We start from the raw sequence: 13,984 nt of genomic DNA on the forward strand, positions 1-13,984 counted from the left end.
GAAAGCGAACAGTGAATGCCGGCCAGTTCTCCGTTTCATGCTCGCTGCAATTCGCTGGTGAATTCAATGGGGTTTTCAGTGGAATTCGCCGAGAGTGTATACAATGCTCAAATGGAGAACTGCTTTATCCATTGATTTTCACCATGATTCTCAGTTTTACATTCGTCGTCTTTTTGAGGTGAACTGGAATGTGATCTTTTAAAATAAAGCGTTTTTGTTATTTTTTTTTGGTGTAAAAAAAAAATCAGATTGTGTCCCTGCCAGCTCTCCTTCACCCCCACAGTGTCCGGCGCAGGCAGGGAGGCTTCCATCTCCCTGCCTGCAGACGTCCCCCAGCTCCCCGCGGCATTTGCCGGGGGGGATTAAAATTTGCCGCCAGGGGCAGAGATCCCCTGAGGCGTTGAATAGGGTGGATGGGCGGCTGCGGGGCGAATCTCTCTGAAGGGAGAATTGCGGCGAAAGTGCAGCGAATCCTACACAGGATTCGCTGCCGGCCGCGGTCCCGGCCATTGAATACTGGCCATAGTGGATAGTGGGGTTATGAACAGGTAAAAAATCGCATTGCATCGGATCGGCCGATATCACATCCGATATATCGGCCGCCGTGAATCTAAACAAGTACCCATTTTATTTATTTACCGTTTCTTATATAGCGCAGCATATTCCATTGCACTTTACAATTCTACACATCTGTATATTACTGAAGAAATGCTAGAAAGTTGATCCATGTACTGCAAATTTAGTTCCTTGAGTCTATTCTGATACCTCTTTCACAAAACCCTCAGAGGGTGTGATGCAGTGTGCACAAAATATAAATCTGTGTGGATAACGAACATTGGATGTGGCGTCACGCGGGTTACTAAACATGAGACATTTGTGCATCGATACCAGATCAGCTCCCACTTGACCTTTTAAGTCCCTGTAAATCAGTAGGGGAAGAAACTGGTTAGGACAGTGTTCCCAAACTGTGCACCTAGGTTCCCTGGGGTGCCTCGGAGCACTTGCAGGGGTGTCTGTTTTGTTGTCCAGAAACGATTCAAATTATTTATGGTCAATGTAATAGGCAAAATCAGTGCTGGTGGCTTCCGGGTTGTTAAACATGTGGATAAACAGTAGTGAATTCTGTTCCTTACCACATAACTGGACCTAAGGTTGACATATAAGCACAACTTATTTAATTTAATATTGTTTTCTGAAATTCTCGGTAGCAAACTTTGCACCTAGGGGTGCCTTGACAAATATTCTAATAATCTAGCGTGCCGTGATGCAAAAAAGTTTGGGAACCACTGGGTTAGGAACATGGTATAAAGTGCATATGACTTTACAAAGGCTGGGTACACATTAGCCAGCAGTGCCAATGATACGCTATTGCTAACTATTTCTTTTAAACTGCTTGAAACTCCTGGACAAACGATAAAGTGCAGACACCTCAAGTTATATAGTTATTAATCTCGTTCAGTAGTTACATCCAGGAGTATGCTCTTGACGATATGTACAGACTACGGGTCGCTAAAGGCCCATGGGAGCAAGCATTGGTAACAATATTGTGTGAACATACTAGCCGATTATGCATGAAAATATTGTTCACTAAAATCACCTCATTTGTACCCAGCTTTACCAAGTAATTGTATTATGGTAACAGAGGGTGAGCATTCCCTAGCCAGGCACTCAAATCATGTCTCCACTAAAGATGGATTAAAACACCTGCATTCAGAATATTCTGCTCAGATTTCAATAGACCAAATTCTGTTTTAGATCAAGTTCTAGAATGAAGAAAACATGGCAAAGTAATGTCTGCATAGAAGGAACCGTATCAGGCAGCAGACGAAAAGTGTAGGACTTTTTTTTTTTTTCTCCCCCTAATAAGTGATACTGCACTGTAATCAGATTAGATACAATTGTTTTGCTCTAGCTGGCATTTTTATGATTTTATTACCTGCAGTCAGTGCTTATGGCTTTGATACAGACTTCCTTTGCAAAACACCATTGGCGATAATTCCGATGTGGTTATGAAGCACATCACTGCTGCTTACTTGGAGGCTATGGTCAGATATGGTAATGCAGCAGGAGGCATCTGGTAGAAGTAGATGCATGTATGTGTGATCCTTCTGTTGTGGCAGAGGATGCAGTATCTGATCATCTTCATTACCATCTGCCAGCTGAGTAACCCATGAGAATACGCAGACTTGTTGACACGATTCCATCTTTGAGGCCAGGACATGTCCGTTGGAAGATGTGAAGCAACACCCCTTTATCAGCCCTTCCCCAAACAGCAGCAAAGTGTCATTCCACTGAAATCTTCATCTGTACAGGACCCATAGAGCACATGCTCAAAATATACAACATTGGTACCAGTAATGCTAATGCCCTGTGTCCTGCATTTATTTCTTTTCGGATTAAACTGTTTTATTGTGGAAAAGACTGAACTTTACACTCTAGACAAGATGGTAAAAGTATGAGTGATAACTTTTACTATATTGTCTAGTGTGTACACGCAATACAGTTAACTATGAGCTTTCATGCTCATAGTTAACAACCCGTTCTCTCATCCTGAATGTACAGACTGGGAGGTCCGCTATCGATGGCCCTTGCTCCCTTCCCCGCAAGCCTCTGCAAGTTCCCCGCTGGGTACCCTTCAATGTCTGTCAGCGGGGATCGCTTAATGTGTATTGGGCTTTCGTTACGCATCAGTTTTTGTGCCATTCATTTGCCAATGTGTGAAAGATCAATAGTTATTTTTATGTGGAGTTTTTTATGCGTTGGATATAAAAGGGGGTGCTAGCAAATTTTCTATATTTTGACTTTTATTTCAACAACCGTCGCCTTTTACGTTGAAAATTTGGTAGACGTCATGGTTGATGTGCGAGTCTGCTATAAAGTGGATATAGTTAGTTATATGTTCTGTGTTTCTCTTGGTAGGGAAATGAATCGGAGGCAAACATTTGAACAAGCTCACAAGATGTTTGATAAAGCCACCAAGCTCGAACAGGAGTTTGGAGAATTTTTCACAGGTGAGTTAAATTTTGCTAAATTTGTATCAATCTGAATTCCTAATTGTAGTGCACAATTGGAAGTGATTTACAGCCTGTTGTTCCTTTTTAATATATTGTGCTTCACTTAACACATGTATTTTGAGATCTCCTCAGGATTCCCCATCTATAGGTCTGTTTCTGTCACTATCCTCTAGTGCAGTGGTTCCCAACCCTGGTCCTAAAGTACCCCCAACAGTGGACGTTTTCCAGGTCACCCGGCAGGTGCACTCATTATTCAGACACATTTTAAAAGATCCACAGGTGGAGCTAACTACAGCACTTGTGATTCTGGGTGGAGACCTGCAAAACGTGCACTGTTGGGGGTACTTGAGGACCAGGGTTGGGAACCACTGCTCTAGTGGTAAGCTTACTTATACTAAATGCAAAATACTTCTGGAATTGCATTTAATACTGTCAACCTTTTTGAATACTGTGGCCAGAAAGCCTGACCTTTATCTTCTCCATTTACCCACTCTTTCTACTTTCTTTTAGCACACACTTCTCCAATCTGCTAAACTGACCAGAATTAATGTTTTCCAATTTTTTTTATTTTTTCTAGAAAATCTGTTTTATTTTTAGAGAATAACAGTACAGAAATTGACGCATCATTGTTTTTACATATAGATTAAAAGTAGTCCTATGAAATCAGATGTAATAAAAATAGCAAATTGCGCTTATGAGAATTACTAGTATTGGAGTTTAATGGGAAAGAAAGAAAAAGCGTTAAAGGTGATGGAGAAAAAAGTAGAGTAAGGGGGAAAACAAGAGGGAGCAGGTGGGACGGTCGGTGTCTGCGATGTCTAGGTAATCAGGTTAGGTAGATTACAAGGTGGATAACGAGGCTTCAGCTTGATAATGATCAGTCCATGGTGACCAGATTTTAATAAATGTGGCAGGCTTGCCATTAAGAATAAGTGATTCTCTCAATTCTATAAATAGACCAGATTGCATTGGCTGTTAGAAAAGGTGATTTACAGTAAGTGTCTTCCACTGAGTATCAATGTGGCATTTAGCTGTGCTTAGAATGTGATCAGCATGATATACACCAGTAATGCATTCATCTGGTAAATAGTAGAAATGAGCTTTTTTTGGTTATGTAAGTGTCTGCATAGTGTTTCTATAGGAGAGCGAGAAAGATGGGTGGTAGGGAGATAGAAAAGAGACAAATTGGAAGATATTGGTAAAATACGTGATGGAGTGAGTGAAAGTCTAGACCAGGGCTAGCCAACTCCAGTCCTCGAGAGCTACCAACAGTTAACGTTTTCCAGGTCTCCTCACAGATTCACAAGTGAAGTATTTAGCTCCACCTGTGGATCATTCAAAATGTGATAGTCAGTAATGAGTGCAACTGTGTACCTGCAAGGTAAACTGGAAAACATGAACTGTTGGTAGCTCTCGAGGACTGGAGTTGGCTACCCCTGGTCTAGACTGAATAGAAGCAAAGTCAGGAAAGGGTAGATAGAGGGTATTATGGCGGGTCCACTATAGGAAGGTTTCATATATCTAGTTCATCTAGCGTAAAAGAGTTGTTGTTCTAAAGAGGAGTCAAAGAGTAAATGATAGTTTGGTGTGAAATCCCATATGTGAAGGACATCAGCTGTAGATGGTAGAAGCATGGAGCAGGCTGGGCGGTTTGAGGACGGTAACCATAACAAATACAAAGAAAAAAGTAATGTACGTATTCTGATTCTAATGACGGCCACACTATCAGAGCGTGCAGGACAGGCCATAGAATAGTTGGTGCCATATGTACCGTGCGGTAATATTTCATAAAGTTGGGAGTCCAAGACCACCCATAGTGTAATTTTCATGTAAAAGGTGCATATGAACTATAGGTCTCTTTCCTGCCCAGATAAAACTGGAAACTTCTCCCTGCTTTAACCCCTTCAGTGGCACTCCTGAGAATTTTCCGGGTTTTGCTCCAGTGGGCAAACCCGGAAAATTCTCAGGCATGCCACTGCCTGCTTTCCCTCTTTCCGGGCAGCGCCGCCGAGCTGAGTGCCGAGATCAGCTTCGGCGGCTGTACGGTGTGACCTTGTGACGTCAGCCCCGTTGCTGATGGCGGGGTCGGGCAGCAGCTGATAGAAAGTTTGACGGCGCTACCTGGACCCGGAGGGTGTGTTGTTGTGTTTTTTTTTTTTTTTTTTTATAGGGAGCGCTCCCCAGAAGAAAACTTGTCCAGTAGGAAGTGCTCCCTAAAAAAAAAAAAATGCTCCCTAAAAAAAAAAAAAACCCCACTGAAGGGGTTAAGGCTTTTGTTGGAACAGGTATAGGACGAGTCTAATAGAGATTAAGCAATCTAGGGAGGACCAACATTTTTACAGGTAATGCAACCAAGCCATGAAATTGCTTGTTCCACGAGGAGAAATCTGATTTAATGTAAGCAAAACATTTGGGGAAGTTAGCAGAATAGAGGTCTGACTATATCTGTTAAGTTTTGTGCCTAGGTGTACGTAGTTTTGTGATCTTACCAGCGAAGTGGAAATGTTCCTTGTAGAGTAGCAAGGTCTGAGGGTGCAATATTTATATCTAAAGCTTCAGATTTAGTAGTGTTAACTTTATAATTAGAAAATTTACTATATAACGCAATTTCCATGATTAGCATGGAGAAGAGACTGCGATGGGTTGGTTAAAGTGAGAATAACATCTGCTTAAAGAACGATCTAGTCAGACGATCCCACTCCCAATACCTGTGATAGCCGTATTAAGTTGAATTCTAGCGGCTAATGGTTCCATGATTATTGCGAACAATAAGCAGGATAGGCAATAAGCAGACACTCCTGTATGATACTGTTTTAATGTGGAAAGGTTAGGAAACCAGGCCATTTACTAAAACAGATGCTGATGGATTATGATATAAAGAGTCCTTCCTTCTAGAATGGAGCAATAAAATCCCATACCAAGAATGGTGAATAAAGGACTAGGCTATCTAAGGCCTTTTCGGCATAGAGAGCTACCACCAGGGCTGACATACAGTAGCCCTCTTATTGGCCAGAGAGATCAGATCTATAAGTCGTATTGTATTATCTGAGGCCTGTCTCTTCGGGATAAAACCGACTTTGGATGGATTAGAGAAGACAAGAGTGGGGCTAGGCAGTTTGCTAGAACTTTGGTAAGTTGCTTTAGGTCTGTATTTACTTGGAATATAGGCTTATAATTACCCATCTCAAGTAGGGGCTTCTTAAGTGAATTAAAGAAAAGCTTAAGCACAGATAATGAGGTAGAATTTTTTTATTGTAAAGACTAGTGAAGCGTCCGGGCTGGGTGTTGTGGAAAGTCATTGTGTTTCGATAGCATCTATGATTTCTTTCTCAGTAATCAGGGAATTGAGAGCAAAAGTTTGGGATGATGCCATTTTAGGGTGGCAACATGACTCTAAAGGTGCCTATACACTTATCCAATGTGGGCCGATTATCACCCGATCCCAATAGATAGGGCCAAGATATCGGCCCAAATTGGATGTTTGACATCCCCTTCAACCGGATGCGCGGTTCCGTACGCATCGAGTCAAACCCTACAGATTGAACCTGCTGAAGGTTCAGTCTCTCAGATCGGACCAATCAGCGCCATATCATGGGTGCTATTTGTGTTGGTCCGATCGTAGGTGTGCCAGTAGTGAAGCGGCTGTGTCTGGGCTGCGCTGAGTGCCTGGGGGTGTGGGTGACTGGTGTGCAGCGGGGCGATCAGTCAGCAGTGTCTGGGAAGGGCCATGCGGACAGAGGCAACGGAATTTTGAAAAAAAATTGAGGCCGCCCGCTGGAATTGGCTAGCCATCAGTTTGGGGTCATGTGTAGTTGAGCCATCTGAACATCTTAGATTACAAGTGTGTTTAGCTCGAATCTGACAAGCTAGTAAAGAGTCGGCTTTATTAAATTTTTCATAAAATCTTTCTTCCCATAATAGGGCCTGAGAAGCTTTCTTAGAGAGAATCTAATTCAATTGGCCTTTCAGACAATTTTAAGATACATGCGTCTTTTAGGAAAGTGTAGATTGAGGTGAATAGCCAAATTTAAAGCAGAATTTATGGCTTGTTTGCGTGCTAGAGAGGTTTTCATTTGTGCAATTGATTAAACGGATGAGCCACGCAGGGTTGCTTTATGGGCTTCCCAAAAGCAGGAGGAATATTAGGGGAGTTATTTTAAAATATGGAATTCTTTGATATTTGCATTGAGCTTAGCTATCTTATCAGGTTTAAGGAGAAGAGCATCATTAGGATGCCAATAACGAACCGGAGGGGTTTGTGTTATTTTAATATCTAGCTCTCTAGAGAGGTGGTCTGATCACATAAAGTTTGATAGGGTGTTCGATTAACAAAGAAATAGTCAATGCACAAATGTAGATCATTCAGTGGGGAATGATGGGTATATCCTCTAGCTAAGGAGTAGGGGACTCGCCAAGCTCCATAAAGATCATGCACAGACATATGGGAGAGGAGACATTTCAAAGGTCTGGCAGGTTTAGGAAGAGCTAGGCCTGTTGGGAATCTGTCTAGAGAAGGCTATAAGGTGGCCATAAAGTCGACGTCTATTATGGTTAGTCAACTAAGTAATTAAGGGGTTTATTCTAGTTCATTCTTTCTGACAAAATCCTTCTTAGATGGACAAAACCATGTGCACTGCAGGGGGGCAGATGTAACATGTGCAGATAGAATTAGATTTGGGTGAGTTATTTTGTTTCTATGCAGGGAAAATACTGACTGCTTTATTTTACACTGCAATATAGATCTCACTTTGAAGAAAAACCCCACCCAAATCAAATTCTCTCTGCACAAGTTACATCTTCCCCACCCGCAGTGCACATGGTTTTGTCCATCTAAGAAGGATTTTGTCAGAAAGAATGAACTAGATTAACCCCCTAAGAGACAGGCAAAGAAGGTTGAAAAGAGGCAGCCCTGCTGCATGTTGGGAGCATAAACTGAGGCTAGCACAATTGGAGATTTGATTAGAAGAGCTACAGTAGGTATAATAATGAAACTGCTCTGTTCATCCGAGGTGGTACTCAAGTATAAAGGGAAGGTTATGGTCTAATAGAATGGCAATGCTATGTTTAGAAGACATGGGTGAGTAATATACATGCAGATCATGTTTGCAAGATAGGTGGGTGGGGTGGATTCAGATGAGTTTATTACAACATAATATCAGGATTACGTCTGATGTATTGGGTGGCTTGTTTTGTAGGAGAGTTAAAGCCACTAACATTAAGCGAAAGCACTTTCAGGGTCATGGAGGATCACAGGTCAAAAAAGTGAACATAAAAAGGAGGCAGACGATATGGCCGTCCTGGAGATGGGAATGCCTCCCTTTTAAATAAACCACGATGTTACCTTAAATATAGAGTCCCTTTCTTTACTGGTTTACTATGAACACTGTTAGACTGCTATATGTCCACCTTTACTCGTATGTAATTTATGTTACCTGTAACATGACTTTGATTGTATGTTATGCAACATCATTGTATTTCTCAATAAAAAAAAATTAAAAAAAGGATGCAGACATCGACCGATCCAGGGAAAAAAAGAGAAAGAGGGTAGAATAACAAAGGAAGAAAAAATTGTAAAGAGGATAGATGGAACCCCTAAGGCAGGCATGTCCAAACTATGGCCCTCCAGCTGTTGTGAAACTACAAGTCCCATCATGTCTTGCCACAGTTTTGCTATAAGGGATGCTAAATCCATGGCAAGGCATGCTGGGATGTGTAGTTTCACAACAGCTGGAGGGCCACAGTTTGGATATGCCTGCCCTAAGGAATAGGAGGAGTTAAAATAAAATTAAGGTTTGATGTCTTAGTGACACATCCTATTGTGGGAGGCGTGGACAAGGGTGTAAGATAGCAATAGAATAGTGACGTACATGGAATTCGCTGCTAAGGGGCGAGAGCTGCATAACAGATCAATAAAGCTATGTTAAACATTACAATAATAAACCGGGGAATAGAAAAGTAAAACCATGGAGGTTAAGCGTTAACCGTTATAATAACATGCAATAATGGGATAAAACCATTAAAGATAATAGGCTTACAATGTGAGCACAACTGAGGCCTATCCTAGTAACACTAATTATAAAATATCCACGGTGATAACAGTGTGTGGAGATATAAATAACATAAGCTATTAATAATATAAAGATTGCATTTCCAGATTTTTTTTTTATTATGCAAACTGCTAGCAAAAGGCCTGTGTTCACATCATCTATATCCAATCTGGCTTTCCCTTTATCCATCTGTCCACACTTCAAGCTAAATTAATTGTCAGTAGAAAACAGATCCTCTCATCTCCCATATCACTCTGCAAATTCCAGCATTTCGTTTCTGATCATCAGTAACCACCTGACTCACAATTACACTTTTTTTTTACTTTTTTTAAACCTGTCTCTTTGAAAGTATTCCTTACTCCCACCTACCCTGCTTACACTGGTGCACTCACAACTATACTACTCCCACCTGTACGAATTAAGGCCCTCATACACCACAACGATTTTGCACAATTTTGTTTAATTTCGAAGTTTCTGGACAATATATCGTTTGTAAAAATGGAAAAATCGGGTCCATCGCATGCGATATGGTCGGATGCGATGCGATGGACCCGATTTCAAAATCGGCAGCCCAGTTAGTACATAAATACACGGTTTTCTTTTTTAGTTGACCTGAATTTATAGTGATTATTTCATTTCAGGCTTCCCATTTCATGCATCGAATCTGCCAAACTGAGATCTATGGGCTGTATTCAAATGTTTGCATGGCCACTAGACGGCACCCACCGGAGCTATTCAAATATAGCTCTGTTTGGGAGCGTCTTGCTGCCGGTGCCGACATCTCCACTTGCACCGCTGGTGTGTAGTCATCCCCCAAATGCTGACACCCTGCTGCTGTGCACAGCTAAACCACTCGAGTGCATTATGTGTGAAAAAAACATCCGTTGCATATTGCCCTGAGATCTCCTGTTGCTTTAGATGCAAGATGGAGTGCGAAAGAACAATTGAATAAGGCCTATAAATTGTTATGTTGCAAAAAATAAATACTTATATGAAAGTATTCTTTCCACAGCCATCGTACAGGGTGAGTCACTGGAAGAAATTTATAACAAGATCAAGCAAATAATTGAGGATCATTCTGGACATCATATCTGGGTGCCATCACCTGAAAAACTCTAAATATTTTACTGAACTGCTGTCTACCCTCTACGATCCAACACTACCCGTACCCACAGAGAGACGGAGTGGGGTTCTATGTGCATTTGTCCTCATACACATGGATTTGTCCTCAGTGCCCAGGACTCCACCAGTTTTTCTCTGCAACTTGTGTGTAGTTATACTGACCATTTGAGGAATTTTTGTGGGGTCAACAAGGAATCCCTGCCCTCACTTGTATGGGGCAAGAACAGACTTGAACCTTTAGATTACAAAATGCAAAAAAAAACTAAACAAAAAAAAAGGGAAAAGAACAGAAGAGGCCGAGTCCTCCTAGACACCCACCCTTTATCTATAAGCCCCTACCCCTGCTGGATTGGAAGAAGGCATATTTATATACATATAAATATATATATATAATGTGTGTGCGTGTGTATATATAATTTATATATGATTATATATATATATTATATATATTTTGGCTGTGATGGGATATTTGTCCCTGCTATTCTATTGTTTGTAATGATTTTTTTTAAAAGTTCTCTTCTGTGATGGGCAGAGCTCAGGCTTTGTTCTGGTACTACATACAGCCTACCCACCATGGCTGCCATTGCTTGCGCAGGGTAAGTGGTAAATGGTACATCTGCTATATGTGGTTAATCCAGTTGGCACCAAATATTTGGGAGAGTACAGCTGTGGGGTCTGGCTGCCTTTTTTGCAGCTCGTCCAGTTGGAAAGTTTCCTCTACTGTGTGTTCTCTGTACTCTAAATCTTACGGAAGACTGACATAATGTAAATTGATAATTTTATATGTGATTACAAGTGGAAGCTATCTTCCTTTATATGTAGGAATTCCTAAAAAGAAGTTGAGAAAACTGACATGTGAGCCAAACTTTTTAAACAGACTCTTTTACCTTGTGTAGCTGTTGTAGAAGAAACGTCTCCTGACAAGCTACTACATGGTACCTGTGATAACGAGTAACTCCTGAGATGCCTGCTGCCTCCCTTGGTGCAAGTGTTGTAATGCAAGCCTATTTGCACAGGCCTGAACCATGCCCCTACGTTTGTTTTATGGTTTGAGAGCTTTTTACACTAACCAGTTAAGTAGGTTTGTGGGAGTTCTGTCCTGGGGCGTGCAGTGGTCTCGGTACCAAGTTGTGCGGGTTGAGGACCAGAAGAGGCATCTGTTCTAGGACTGAGCTCAGAAGCCGTTTGGATAAGGAAAAGGGAATGTGAGAGTCAGGAGCAGAGTTTAATGGATCTGACTCTTGTACATCTGCATGATGATTTTTATTTTTTTAAGGCGGTGTTGTGTTGCCGTGTGAACTTTTTTTCATGGTAACTTCCATTTTTAAATTAACGGGTATAAAATCCATATTTTTTCATTTTCCATTTGAATCCTTTTTTAATTTTTAGATTGCAATTCTGCTAATTAAAACAACAACAAAGAAAACTTTAGCTGAATATTTCTGAGCCTGGGAAGGACAGAAGGGCTTAATTCTAAGTTTTGGGAGCAATATAGATGTCCTTTCATTGACCATAAGTCCATCTGCTCCATACCTGCTCGCAGACAAAACTCTTGGCTAAAAATTAAATTGTTCCATGCTTCTGTGTTTGCTAATCAGAATGTTTAGCGTTTCAAATCTCCTAGTAGAGGTCACAGACAGTGGAGGTATGGGCAGGCAATTGTAGGTCTGCTGCAGGCAGCACATGACTGAACAGGGATGCTATTGTTAGAAGGCTGTTTATACGTTACACCCAATGTCCTTGACCACTCTTCCTGGAGTGGCTTTGAACATGTCAGCATGTGTTATGTTACCTTAAGTCTGATGACCAAACACTACTTTTCCACAGGTAACATGTTATCTAAACAGGGTGCATGTGCTCTCAAGATGGATGTTTTGTATTCTTTCTTTTATGAACACTGCCAAGATTGATAATGGGTGTGAGGTGTTGCTGTGACTGGAGAACTGCTCGGACTGAAGAAGTGAACCAAAAATTCCTTCTTGATGCTCAGTGTGAAACTCAACGCTCAGGGTCCCCTTTTCATGAGATGGAAAGCATGATCTCTCACAGACTTGGTACTGACACTGCAGGGCTCTAAAAACATTGGAACTGTCCCTCTGCTCCGTTATCCTCCAGTGTGTCCTGCACAGCCAAGTGGCTGAAGTGGGGAGTCATTCAATTTTAGGGCTATGTATTTGCTTACTAATGATGATGCTTGATGAATAATCTTGGCTAGAGAACAGTGGAAGCTTTGAGAGGGGGGGGGGGGGGGGGGGGGGGGATAGTGACATTTCTAAAGTGATTTTTTTTTTTCTCCAGCTGCTACATTGAGGATTTTGCAAAGAGTTTCCTTTTTATCATTGATTTTATTTTATTTTTTATTTAATTGTTGCCACCTGCTTGCTATCCATCAGCTTGAATGGGCTGTGAAGAGGGCATGTCATGGTACGCATTGTGTAATGGGATAAACAGCAGGTAGGGTGGCTGGTACCAATGTGTGATAATACCTTTTTTATATATATATATATATCTTTGTCCCTGCCTCTCCCCTCCAAGTTGTAATTTACAGCAGAGCAGAAAATGAAATGGAATCTGATTGTTTAAAGAGATGCTGATAAACCCAGGAGGCACATATATTTTTTAATAAATGAAGTTGCAATGACTTGTCGGCTTCTTGCATTTTCTTTTCAAATAGTGTTGTTGTGTTTGTACCTCACATACAGGTTTCTTCATGTAATTGGGCTCCATTTAAAGTGTTTCTGACTCTCGAGCATGGAAGAAGAATTTTGGAAAGGACAATTCTGTTTATATTGCCTTTTAGTAATGGTACAGTCATTTACATTTCTCCATCATGCCATAGGGGACAGTGAAGAGTCTCTATGCTGGGTTGATGCTGTGCATGTGAGGAGTCAACACTTTAAGAACTTTGTAGACAGCACGGCCCCTTTCCCTCTGACACCCAGTCTTAATAAAGTGCCCAGAGGAGTCGGTTCCCTGAGTCTCCTTTCTATAAGGGGGCTCAGGTTGACATTTTTATTTACTTTTTTTTTTTTTTTTACACTGTAGCAGCACAGGCAGTCAGGGTCCCCGCTGACTGCCTGCACCGTGGGAGCTCCGGAGGGATAGGTCGCTTGCCTGACCTTCAGTACATTCGTCTGCTGCACGCGGCTTGCGTCCGGGTCCACGGTCCGCTGCACACTGGAGCAGTCTAGGGGAATCGTATTGATGTGTGGCTGCGGGACCAGTTAGCACACTGGTCCGGCGTTTAGGAGGCGGCATTTTAGCACAGTAGCCGCTTACCATAAGCGCGCACTGTAGCTGGAAGTTTAAGGGGCGGGGCTTAGCTCAGTGCTCCTCTTTGCTGGCGTCCTGCTGGGTACATGTGCCATCTTCCTTCAGCCCATGCTGCTGCCTCTGCCAGATTGTGCATTGAGAGGACCCTCCTGTACAGGACATCCCGGCTGCTGTAAAGTCTACCCAGACAGAGTCTCTGCGCTATATATTGCACTGAGGGCTCAATTCGGGGAAAAGGCTGTGCTCCTCTCCCCCTATTGCTTTAGTTAACTTCCCTTTTCTCACGGAGTGTCTGTGTGGAAGGTTTTTAGGTACTTATGTAGTATCTGGGCGTCCGATTTAGAAATCGCATCGCATGCGACCAAATCGTATGCGATGGTCAAGATTTTTCCATAGGATTCAATGTTAAAATGGTCTGAGTCCATTTTAACATAGAATTCAATGGGAAAAAGGGGTCCTTTTCCTTTCCCCACTATCCAAGTGGGCATGGAGTTGGATATAAACCTATGGCGAGCGTAGCGAGCCACC

At 41.9% G+C, this 13,984-nt stretch overlaps 1 protein-coding gene across 9 annotated transcripts in view; it reads left to right on the forward strand.

Moving 5' to 3' along the window:
* DLG3 (discs large MAGUK scaffold protein 3) overlaps positions 1-12,441 on the forward strand; it is a 198,098-nt gene extending 185,657 nt beyond the window's left edge. For all 9 annotated transcript variants that reach the window (XM_083159156.1, XM_083159158.1, XM_083159159.1 and 6 more), the window contains 2 exons: positions 2,920-3,011; positions 10,074-12,441. In XM_083159156.1, the coding sequence (XP_083015282.1) occupies positions 2,920-3,011; positions 10,074-10,180 (199 nt within the window). In that variant the 3' untranslated portion in view covers positions 10,181-12,441. The remainder of the gene's footprint in view (positions 1-2,919; positions 3,012-10,073) is intronic.
* The last annotated feature ends 1,543 nt before the right edge of the window (positions 12,442-13,984 follow it).

The sequence above is a fragment of the Crinia signifera genome, chromosome 9 (assembly GCF_055691185.1).
Source record: "Crinia signifera chromosome 9, ASM5569118v1, whole genome shotgun sequence".
NCBI lineage: Eukaryota > Metazoa > Chordata > Amphibia > Anura > Myobatrachidae > Crinia > Crinia signifera.